Genomic DNA, 12,609 nt, shown 5'->3' on the forward strand with positions numbered 1-12,609 from the left:
AAGGGCAATGCCCATTAAAGAGCAGGCGCAGCCTGACAACTGAATAAAACCGAACTGCACACAAAGATAAACCGGAGAACATAGAATAGAACAGCACAACGCCGGAATAGACCCACACACACAAAATGCTGGAGGCCAGGCAGCAACTAGGAAAAGAGTACAGTCGACGATTCAGGCCTCGTGATCATTTTTGGTTTATGATGGCACCAAAATATTTGAACCGTTTGACAATCTCTAGTTCTTGTCCAGTTGTGGTGAACTACATATACCTGTCTGGACACGCCCCCCTGCGGCCCCTCCCACTGACCGTGGCTCCTCCCACAGACCCCGGTATAAAGGCGATTGAGGCCTGAGCCCGGCCCTCAGTCTCCAGGATGTAGTATGGTGGTCAACTACGACTTGTTCTTTCTTCCAGTCAAGAAAAGCCGATATCTCGCCTTCACGTCTTAGAGAGTTATTGATGGTGCATCACTACTAACCATATAACAATCACAGCACAGAAACAGGCCATTCCGGCCTTCCTAGTCCGTGCCGAACTCTTAATCTCACCTAGTCCCACCTACCCGCACTCAGCCCATAACCCTCCACTCCTTTCCTGTCCATATACCTATCCAATTTTACCTTAAATGACACAACTGAACTGGCCTCTACTACTTCTACAGGAAGCTCATTCCACACAGCTATCACTCTCTGAGTAAAGAAATACCCCCTTGTGTTTCCCTTAAACTTTTGCCCCCTAACTCTCAAATCATGTCCTCTCGTTTGAATCTCCCCTACTCTCAATGGAAACAGCCTATTCACGTCAACTCTATCTATCCCTCTCAACATTTTAAATACCTCGATCAAATCCCCCCTCAACCTTCTACGCTCCAATGAATAGAGACCTAACTTGTTCAACCTTTCTCTGTAACTTAAGTGCTGAAACCCAGGTAACATCCTAGTAAATCGTCTCTGCACTCTCTCTAATTTATTGATATCTTTCCTATAATTCGGTGACTAGAACTGTACACAATATTCCAAATTTGGCCTTACCAATGCCTTGTACAATTTTAACATTACATCCCAACTTCTGTACTCAATGCTCTGATTTATAAAGGCCAGCGTTCCAAAAGCCTTCTTCACCACCCTATCTACATGAGACTCCACTTTCAGGGAACTATGCACTGTTATTCCTAGATCTCTCTGTTCCACTGCATTCCTCAATGCCCTACCATTTACCCTGTATGTTCTATTTGGATTATTCCTGCCAAAATGTAGAACCTCACACTTCTCAGCATTAAACTCCATCTGCCAACGTTCAGCCCATTCTTCTAACCGGCATAAATCTCCCTGCAAGCTTTGAAAACCCACCTCATTATCCACAACACCTCCTACCTTAGTATCATCAGCATACTTAATCCAATTTACCACCCCATCATCCAGATCATTTATGTATATTACAAACAACATTGGGCCCAAAACAGATCCCTGAGGCACCCCGCTAGTCACCGGCCTCCATCTCGATAAACAATTATCCATCACTACTCTCTGGCATCTCCCATCTAGCCACTGTTGAATCCATTTTATTACTCCAGCATTAATACCTAACGACTGAACCTTCTTAACTAACCTTCCATGTGGAACTTTGTCAAACTAACTGCGGTTTTTGTCGTGATTAGCTCCGCACTGTTTCTCTTCAGGTTGGTTTTCTCTGGCATGTTGTCCAATGGGTTCACAAGGCTGGCCAATTTATCCTCCCTTCCTGCCAGCCCGTCAACACTATGAACTTGATGTTGGTTATGATCTATCCTGCGATACTGACAGTGCCGAGATGATCATCCAGGACATGTCATTACTTGATCCTGGAAAATGTTGAACGGCATAGGTGAAAGGAGGCCACCTTGTCGGACTCCAACTGATGTTTGGAACCATTCTGTAACTGTACAAGTACCATACTGCTAGCTTTGGTGTAGAGCTGATTGATGGTTTGGATCAGTGTCTGACCCATTGTGGCCCAGAAGGCATCATGTCACATCCTAAACAAAGTCTTCTTGAAGTCTATGAACAGGTGTAAGATGTCCTGTTGATATTGGTTGTATTTCTTGTGTAGTAATTGAGGGTTTAATATCTGTTCATTTTTACTTCTCCCATTTCTGAATCCAGCCTGCTCTTTTGGCGATTACTTCTGCCTGTGATTTCAGTCTGTTTAAGATGAATTTCAACATCACTTAGCTTGCATAGCTGATAACACTTATGGTTCTATAATTCTGGCAATGCTGTAATTTGCCTTTCTTGGGAGAGTGATGATAAATGATTTTGTCTCAGGTGTGGCCATTCCCTGGTCTGCCAGATCTTGTTGCAGATATTGGTAAGGATATCTATCATTGTCTGTCCTCAATGTTTTATCAGCTCAGCTGGGTTGTTTATTTCTACAGCTTCCCCATTCTTCAGTGTGGAGAGTTAACGGCTTCAATTCCCTGGTTTAAATTACCTTGCATGTGTCCAATTGAAATTTCAACTATCATTCCTTGGCCTACTTCCCAGTTCTGTTATCATCTAAGATAACCTCCTTCACTATCTTATTGAATAGTGGAGCAGGCCTGAGAGAACATATAGACCACATTTTAAAAATATATATATTAGAGATATTCATATTTTATGAACATCTTGGCATAAGTTTTATTCATATTTACCATACTGTGCTCCACCCTTTCATCCATATTTACACTGTCATTTTGAGTTTGAAAGTAGCCTTGATTTTAACTGGAGGGAACAGGGCAGATTTAAATCAGAATACTCAATTGGGATGGAGGTACAGAGGCCTGAAGACCTACACACTTTAGAAACAGCTTCTTTCCCTCCAAATCTTGGTCTTCTAAGAAGAGAGTTCCCAATATGTGCTTTATAAATTGTATTTGGAAGCTAAAAGTTACACATATTTGACTCCCTGAAATTTTAAATTGTAAAAGTTCACATTGAACTGTAAAGTGCTGTTCATCGTGCACCTTTAAATTGAAAGCAGCACCTACCCAATGTCCCAACAAATGCATCCTGCCAGTTCTGATCTCTTTTATGTCACAAATCATATACATCTTCCAGTACAGTGCAGTTTTGTCTCCTAACCCAAGAAAGGGTACAGCATCCATCATCAGGATTCCCACTATCTGGGCTAGGCTATCTCCTTGCAGGTATCAAGGAGCAGGAGGTACAGAAGTCCCACAATACAAAGAACCCCTACTTTCCTTCAGATATCTTGATCCAAATTACACAACCCTAATCACTACCTAAGTATAGCAACACAATGAACTCTGCATTATAATTGTCTTGAGTGCTAATGTATTCTATCTTGTAAAACTTGTGTATAATTTGTTTTTCTTGTGAATATTACGTATCTGATGATGTACCCATGATGCTGCTGCAAGTAAGTTTTTCATTGCACGAGGCCTGTACTTGCACATGACAATAGACCCGACTTTGATTGTGAGAGACAGGCGGTCCTGAGAAAATTCATGAGGCTAATTTCAGATAAGAGGATGGCCTATCAAGTGACACTAATAGGCATCCGTTAGTCTCGAGAGACCATGGTTTTGCACCTTGGAAAGTTTCCAGGGTGCAGGCCTGGGCAGGGTTTTATGGGAGACCGGCAGTTGCCATGCTGCAAGTCTCCCCTCTCCACATCACCGATGTTGTCCAAGGGCTGATACAGCTTGGCACTGGTGTTGTCGCAGAGCAATGTGTGGTTAAGTGCCTTGCTCAAGGACACAACATGCTGCCTTAGCTGAGGCTCGAACTACTGACCTTCAAATCACTAGACCAATGCTGCTGGTTAGAAAACTAAGTGATCTTATTGAAACATACAAAATACTAAGGTGGATTGACAAGAGAAGATGCCAAGATATTTTCATTAGTGGGAGAGTCTTGATCAAGGGGGCACAATTATATGATAAATAGCTTATCATTTGAAGGGAGAGGGGAGGTTATATAGAACTTTCATCCTTAAGAGGGTAGTGAGTCTTTGGAATTCTCTACCCTAGAGAGTTCCAGAGGCCAGACCATTAACAGTATTTAAAGTGCAAATAGATAATGGTTTTGAAAGATCAGAGGAATATGGGGATCTGGGTTTGAAAAGTTGATGCTGGGACAGATAAGCCATAAACACATTGAATGAGGAACATGGCAGGGTGGAGGGTGGCTGACTCCTTTTTTTTCCTTGTGCCTTTGGCTGTCTAAGTCCTAACCTTTGAAGTTCAACCCCAGTCCTTGTAGCCACATGCTCTCTATTCCTCCTTGACTCTACACTAACAAGCCAATCTTGTCAACACTTCGGATAACAGCCCTATGAAGATTGTTGGGACATACACTCAGTACACCTGCTTGTTAATGCAAATATCTAATCAGCCAATCATGTAGCAGCAACTCAATACATAAAAGCATGCAGAAATGGTTAAGTGGTTCAGTAGTTGTTCAGACCAAACATCAAATGGGGAAGAAATATGATCTAAGTGATTTTGACCATGGAATGATTGCTGGTGCCATTCAGCGTGGATTAAGTATCTCAGAAACTGCTGATCTCCAAATTTCTAGAATTTACAGAGGATGGTGCAAAAAATTTAAAAAAAAACATTTAGTGAGCCGCATTTCTGTGGGCAAATACACCTTGTTAATGTCAGAAGTCAGAAGAGAATAGCAAGACTGTTTCAAGCTGACAGGAAGAAGGCAGTAACTCAAATAACCACGTGTTACAACAGTGGCATGAAGAACAGCATCTCTGAATGAACAGTACATAGAACCTTGAAGTGGATGGCCTACAGCAACAAAAGACCATGAACATACATTCAGTGACCACTTTATTAGATACAGGAGGTAGCTAACTCAGAAGAAAAAAATTATCACCACTTCGCAAAGTAAAAAAACTGATGGAGAGAAACTTAACTGAGTCCACCAATTTCAACCTGCTGATCTTCACATTTCAGAATCCATAGCCACACACATGAAAGCCCAGAACAATTATAAATCCAAAATGGGAGGTTTTGCTCATTAATTGACACACAAAGTCTTGCCAAGATCCACTTCACGGTATTAGGAGATTATCAATATTGATGATTTTCCACATTTTAATTGCTTACAAACAAACCCACTTAAAAATCTTTGTGTCAGACTGCAATTATTTTTTGTTGCTGTAGCAAGATCTTGATAAATGTCTAATCTTTCTAGCTGTAATAGCTCTGGATTTGGAGAATGAATTATTGAAATGCAAGACTATAAAACAAAGTGATAAAGTGTGGAGGAAAAGGCATTGCTTGTTCCAAAAGTTGACACCCTATTTAGCTAGCTATTTCTCTACACAGTCAAGAGGGAAGTAGTAAACAGTGACTGGTACAGGAACAATGGCCTGAATAGCGTAATTTGACTGCAGTAGCATTCTATATATTAAGGCAAGATTGTCAAAATAAGAAGCATTCTTTGATTTGCAATCCACTACAAGGTTCCCCTAAAGTACTCAAAATAGCACCCTCAGGAGCCTGCAAGGGCACATGCTCATTTAACTGGTCACCATCAGCTTAACAGATGGGATGTCTCAGTTTGGAAGAAGAAACCAGGTTGATAGCTTGGACAATATTACACAGAGGTAAAACATTTTAAAACCTTATCCTGCCCATACATTAAATTGGAAGGGGTAAGGGAGATGGGTAATTGCAAAACAGATAAATTTAATTTCATTAAAAACAACAGCAAACTCATTGTGCTCCCAATAAGTTGGGCCTCTAGATTTCCATTGTGACAATAATGGAACATTTCGGAAACAATTCATGGTTAATAAACAGGTAGATTCTTATTTTCCTAACTGCACTTTGGATAAGTGCTCTTTTATATGCAGTATATACAAATATTTAGTCTTCCACACATTTGCCATCAACTTGAAGGTTTCAGTTCAGTCTCTGGAATTCAATTAGTTTAACACTTTTAACATTAGAGGTGGGTTTTGAAAAACTCTTAAAGAGTGGTCAAGCTCAAGTTAAATCTTATGATGTTTTATAAATGCCCAGCAATGCTTAAAGTTAGTTGAAAGAATACTTCAAGTCAACAGATTAAAGAAATTGCAAGACTATGTACACATAATTAGTTACAAGGTTGTTAAACCCCTATTCCCACTACCAGAGGTATTGAGTTACGCCAAGAATGTTTTGCTTGTTTATGCACACCATCTAATCTCCGTTAATGCCATTGACTGTCACATTTAAGGAAAAAGAGAGCAAAAACAAATGAAGATCCTTTGTAGGTTATAAACAAGCTCTTCTTTTGAATTTGCTGAAGGCTTTTAAAAATAGACTTAAAGATCAAATGCAAAGATAAGGTACCGATCAACATACATGGACAAGACTTTTGTTTGATTATGTGGATCACTGTGCATCATGAGAACTAGTGCTTCTGCTGTGACACTGTACTCAAATATCTTACAAATTCAAACTCCTATATCACTGACACCCACAGTAATTGATGGGAGATTGGATATCAACACAAATTGTGGAGATGTCAAGACATAAAAAACTGCATTCAAAAAGTTATCAACTTTATAGTCAATAACAGGAATTTGAAGAATTCAGTTTGAGTGTTTCAATTCAACTTTTTCAATATGTAGCACTGTTTAAAGTATGAGAAGAATAATTAGGCCATTTCTAGGAATGACTTGAATGGTCAGGATAGTGTAGTCCAGAGAAAACTAGACTGAAGGAAACACGTATCTGAATAATTAGTTAAATATCAGTATTTCAAATCCAGCCTAGAACTGAAATGAAATCTTCTATTTGGTGGCAGCATGAGTGAAATAAAGTAGGGCTGAGTACAAGATGTTCAATACAATGGTGTTCAGTAATTCTTGCTTAGTCTCTAAAAATATGTGGGCTCAACCCAAGTTGTTGCTAAAAGGCCAAATATATTTAGTGAAGTATGTCTGATGAAAACAGAAAAAAGTAGTATATGATGCTTGACAGTGTAAAAGCAGTTTCAAAGGTGCAAAGATTTATTCGACAACTAATGTGCCTTGGAATATTTTACTCTGATGCTGAGCGGGTAAAATATTACCATCTCTTAGCTTGAAGAGGCGAAGTCAAGGATATCTGTCACTTGTCACAATACAAGAGTTAATTTCATTTGAAGTCTTCCCCCTCCTTTCATTCCCTCTTCTCCTGTCCATGATAGTTTAAAATAATATCACATTGCTCCTTTCTCTCGGTATTGCCATGTGGTTTCTACTCTCGATGTCCAAGGCAGCATCAGTGGCCTACCTACTGCTGAAAGAATTCAATTGCCCTGGTGAACATGAAAAGCCTTTCTGTTTTTAAGATCATGTGTTTGATCATTTGTCATACTGGATGTACTACTGCTCCTGCTATGACACATTGTACAGGCCATCTTCACCCTTCCTGAAAGGATCAATCAGTGCTATCAACACCAACAGACGACTGCTGCTAATACAAGATATTACCTGGCACTCATTTCAGTTCTAGTTCATCCCATTCCAGTGCCTCATATCCCTGAAATTTGGGGATCATTTTTGGTTCATTTAAGGAAATCTTTCAGTTTAGGCTGATTACAGATGGACCTTTTAACCGTTACTCGTGTAACTTTCTTTCTCTTTGTTTTTAATGGCAGTGGACGTATTTCCGTCATTTTAGTCTGAAGGAAGTAATGTCAAGGATGAACTTAAAACAAATGGCAATATTTAAAACAAAATTTTTCTTATAGTTGTGAAGTCACATCTGTGATGGACAACGTTGTGGACACTGATGTACAATTCATGGTGGAACACAAACACTGAAAATGTAACCATGAACTTTGATTTTTAAAATATGTTATGCTGTAAGCAGACAAATCTTAAGATTGTACAGTATCACTAAAACATTTTTTGATAATAAATGTATTTTGAATTTTGAATCTCTGTCCATTCTTAACTCTCCGATAGTAACAAAATTTTCCAGCACTTACTTATACCTGCTTTATGCCTCTGAACTTCCCCCAACTCTATTCCTTGGTCCTTATTCTCATCTACAAGCTTTTCCAGTGATGTGACCTACCCCTGTCTGGCTCTACGGACTACTTGTGTGACACGCAGTTTTCAATAAAATCTGACTTCTATATAACCGTAATTCTAATACACCATTGCCTCTGATTGTACATGTTCTCCCAGCTACTGTTTTGGTTAAAGCAGAGAGGGTGTGGCCTCAAAGTCTCATCCAACTTTGAGCCAAGTTTGACTCAATAACCTTTACAATGCAAGACCTTTAACATTTATGGTATCTTCTTCTTAAGCTAAAGTCCCCAGTTATTTTTCCCAATTTTAGAAAAACATAGAAAGCCCTTTATAACAACATAAGCCCTTTGGCCCACAATGCCGTGTCAAACATGTATGTATCAAACAATTACCTAGGGTTACCCATAGCCCCCTATTTTTCTAAGCTCCATGTACCTATCCAGGAGTCTCTTAAAAGACCCAATCATATCTACTTCCACCACTGTTTCCGGCAGCCGATTCCACGCACTCAGCTCTCTGTAAAAAAAACTTAGTCCTGATATCTCCTCTGTACCTACTTCCAAGCACCATAAAACTGTGCCCTCTTGTGTTAGCCATTTCAGCCCTGGGAAAAAGCCTCTAACTATCCACACAATCAATGCCTCTTATCATCTTATACACCTCTCATCCTCCGCCACTCCAAGCAGCACATGCTCCACAATCCAGGCAACATCCTTGTAAATGTCTTCTGCACCCTTTCTATAGTTTCCATATCCTTCCTGCCTCTCAGGTGACCAGAACTGAGTGCAGTACTCCAAGTGGGGTCTGACCAGGGTCCTATATAGCTATAACATTACCTCTCGGCTCTTAAACTCAATCCCATGGTTGATGTAGGCCAATGTATGCCTTTTTAACCACAGAGTCAACGCGCAGCAGCTTTGAGTGTCCTATGGACTCGGACCCAAGATCCCTCTGATCCTCCACACTGCCAAAGAGTCTTACAATTAATAATATAGTCTGCCATCATATTTGACCTACCAAAATGAACCACCTCACATTTATCTGGGTTGAACTTCATCTGCCACTTCTCTGCCCAGTTTTGTATCCTATCGACATCCCACTGTAAACTCTACAGCCCTCCACACTATCCACAACACCCCCAACATTTCTGATATCAGCAAATTTACTAACCCATCCTTCCACTTCCTCATCCAGGTCATTTATAAAAATCACGAAGAGAAAGGGTCCCAGAACAGATCCCTGAAGCACATCACTGGTCACCGACCTCCATGCAGAACATGACCCATCTACAACCACTCTTTGCCTTCTGTGGGCAAGCCAATTTTGGATCCACAAAGCAAAGTCCCCTTGGATCCCATGCCTCCTAATCTAATCTAATATTCCTAATTGTATTATGCCTCTACAAATGTTCATAAATCCTGCCTCTCAGGATCTTTTCCATCAATTTACCAACCGCTGAAATAAGACTCACTGGTCTATAATTTCCTGGGCTATCTCTACTCCCTTTCTTGAATAAAGGAACAACATCTGCAAACCTCCAATCCTCTGGAACCTCTCTCATTCTTCTTGATGATGCAAAGATTATTGCCAGAGGCTCAACAATCTCCTCCCTCGCCTCCCACAGTAGCTGGCGGTACATCTAATCCACTCCCACAGAGTTAACCAACATGATTTCTTTCAAAAGAAAGAAATTTCGTCTAGCGAAGCAGCCATCGTCAGAGCTTGAGAAGGAGAGGATTTATCAGTTTTTTTAAACAGCCAACCAATTGGGAGCGGAGGAGCTGAAGACAGCCAGTCAGCTAGCGCACTATAAAAGAAGTTTCCTCTAGTGAAGTGGCCATTGTCGGAGTGGACTGAGTCAGAGTGGTACGGCTTTGGCTCAACAGGCTTCAGTGTGAACAGGCAGAGGCGAGGGTAGGTTCTGGTAAGTTGTTGTTTTCTTTTCTCATTCGATATCTTTTTTAACTAGTAAGTTCAGAGAGAATGCCAGGCAGGATGTTGGAATGCTCCTCTTGCAGGATGTGGGAAGTCAGGGTGACTTCCGGTGTCCCTGACAACAACACCTGCAGGAAGTGCATCCAGCTGCAGCTCCTAACAAACCGCGTTAGGGAACTGGAGCAGGAGCTGGATGACCTCCAGATCATTTGGGAGAATGAGGAATTTATAGATAGTAGTTTCAGGGAGGTAGCTACGCCAAAGGAGCAAGGCACAGGTAATTGGGTAACCGTCAGGCGAGGGAAGGGGAAAGGGCAGGCAGAGCAGGCCCGTGGCCATTCCCCTCAACAACAAGTACACCGATTTGGATACTGTTGGGGGGGGGGGATAATTTACCTGGGACAAGCTGCAGCAGCCACATCTCTGGCACTGAGTCGGGTTCTGCAGTGCAGAAGGGCGGGGGGGAGGGGGGGGGGGAGAAAAGAGCGGTAGTGATAGGGGACTCGATAGTTAGAGGTACAGACAGGAGGTTCTGTGGTCATGACAGAGACTCCCGGATGGTTTGTTACCTCCTGGGTGCCAGGGTCAGGGATGTCTCTGATTGCTTGCACAGCAATTCTGAAGTGGGAGGATGAGCAGCCAGATGTCATGGTACACATTGGTACCAATGATGAAGGAAGAAAGAGTGAGGAGGTCCTGAAGAATGAGTGTAGAGAGCTTGGTAGGAAGTTAAAAAGCAGGATCTCGAGGGTAGTAATCTCAGGATTGTTACCTGTGCCACGTGCCAGTGAAGGTAAGTGTAAGAGACTAGTGTTGAAATTGCAGGGACCCTGGCAGATATATTTAAAATGCTGGTATCCACGGGTGAGGTGCCGGAGGATTGGAGGATAGCTCATGTTATTCCATTGTTTAAAAAAGGCTCTTAAAGTAATCCAGGAAATTATAGGCCGGTAACTTTGGCATCAGTAGTAGGTAAATTATTGGAAGGAGTACTAAGAGATAGGATCTACAAGTATTTGGATAGACAGGGACTTTTTGGGAGAGTCAACATGGCTTTGTGCGTGGTAGGTCATGTTTAACCAATCTATTAGAGTTTTTCGAGGAAGTTACCAGGAAAGTGGATGAAGGGAAGGCAGTGGAGGTTCTATACATGGACTTCAGAAAGGCCTTTGACAAGGTCCCGCATGGGAAGATAGTTAGGAAGATTCAGTCGCTAGGTATACATGGTGAGGTAGTAAATTGGATTAGACTTTGGCTCAATGCGAGAAGCCAGAGAGTGGTAGTAGAGGCCTGTGACTAGTGGTGTGCCACAGGGATCAGTGCTGGGTCCATCGTTATTTGTCATCTATATCAATGATCTGGATGATAGTGTGGTAAATTGGATCAGCAAATTTACTGATGATACAAAGATTGGAGGTGTATGGACAGTGAGGAAGGTTTTCAAAGCTTGCAGAGGGAATTGGACCAGCTGGAAAAAATGGGCTGAAAAATGGCAGACAGAGTTTAATACAGACAAGTGTGAGATATTGCACTTTGGAAGGACAAACCAAGGTAGAACATACAAGGTAAATGGTAGGACACGGAGGAGTGCAGTCGAACAGAGGGATCTGGGAATACAGATACATAATTCCCTAAAAGTGACGTCACAGGTAGATAGGGTCGTAAAGAGAGCTTTTGGTACATTGGCCTTTATAAATCAAAGTACTGAGTATAAGAGTTGGAATGTTATGGTGAGGTTGTATAAGACATTGGTGAGACTGAATTTGGAGTATTGTGTGCAGTTTTGGTCACCTAATAACAGGAATGTTATTAATAATGTTGAAAGAATGCAGAGGAGGTTTACAAGGATGTTGCCAGGACTTGCGAAACTGAATTACAGAGAAAGGTTGAATAGGTTAGGACTTTATTCCCTGGAGCGTAGAACAATGAGCGAAGATTTGATAGCAGTGTATAAAATTGTGATGGGTATAGATAGAGTGAATGCAAGCAGGCTTTTCCCACTGAGGCTAGGGGAGGTTAAAAAAAACCCAGAGGAAATGGGTTAAGGGTGAAGGGGGAAAAGTTTAAAGGGAACATTAGAAGGGGGCTTCTTCAGACAGAGAGTAGTGGGAGTGTGGAATGAGCTGCCAGTTGAAGTGGTGAATGCAGGCTCACTTTTAACATTTAAGAAAAACTTGGACATGTACATGGATGAGAGGTGTATGGAGGGATATGGTCTAGGTGCAGGTCAGTGGGACTAGGCAAAAAAATGATTCAGTATAGCCAAGAAGTGCCAAAATGCCTGTTTCTGTGCTGTAATGTTCTATGGGTCTATGATGATTTCCAAAAGCTCTAGCATATGCTCTTTCTTAATGTCAATGTGCTCAAGCTTTTCAATCCGCTGTAAATCATCCCTACAATCGCCAAGATCCTTTTCCATAGTGAATACTGAAGTAAAGTATTCATTAAATACCTCTGCTATATCCTCCGGTTCCATACACACTTTTCCACTGTCACACTTGATTGGTCCTATTCTCTCATGTCTTATCCTTTTGTTCTTCACATACTTGTAGAATGCCTTGGGGTTTTCTTTAATCGTGCTTGCCAAGGCCTTCTCGTGGCCCCTTCTGGCTCTCCTAATTTCATTCTTAAGCTCCTTCTGCTCGCCTTATAATCCTCTAGAT

General features: G+C 41.4%; 1 protein-coding gene across 1 annotated transcript in view; it reads right to left on the reverse strand.

Annotated features, from left to right (window-relative positions):
* Nucleotides 1–4,809: 4,809 nt before the first annotated feature.
* traip (TRAF-interacting protein) overlaps nucleotides 4,810–12,609 on the reverse strand; it is a 72,775-nt gene continuing 64,975 nt past the window's right edge. The window contains exon 16 of the mRNA XM_073072651.1: nucleotides 4,810–7,656. Coding sequence (XP_072928752.1) covers nucleotides 7,540–7,656 — 117 coding nt within the window. The 3' untranslated portion in view covers nucleotides 4,810–7,539. The remainder of the gene's footprint in view (nucleotides 7,657–12,609) is intronic.

This window comes from Hemitrygon akajei, chromosome 19 (genome assembly GCF_048418815.1).
Source record: "Hemitrygon akajei chromosome 19, sHemAka1.3, whole genome shotgun sequence".
Classification (NCBI taxonomy): domain Eukaryota; kingdom Metazoa; phylum Chordata; class Chondrichthyes; order Myliobatiformes; family Dasyatidae; genus Hemitrygon; species Hemitrygon akajei.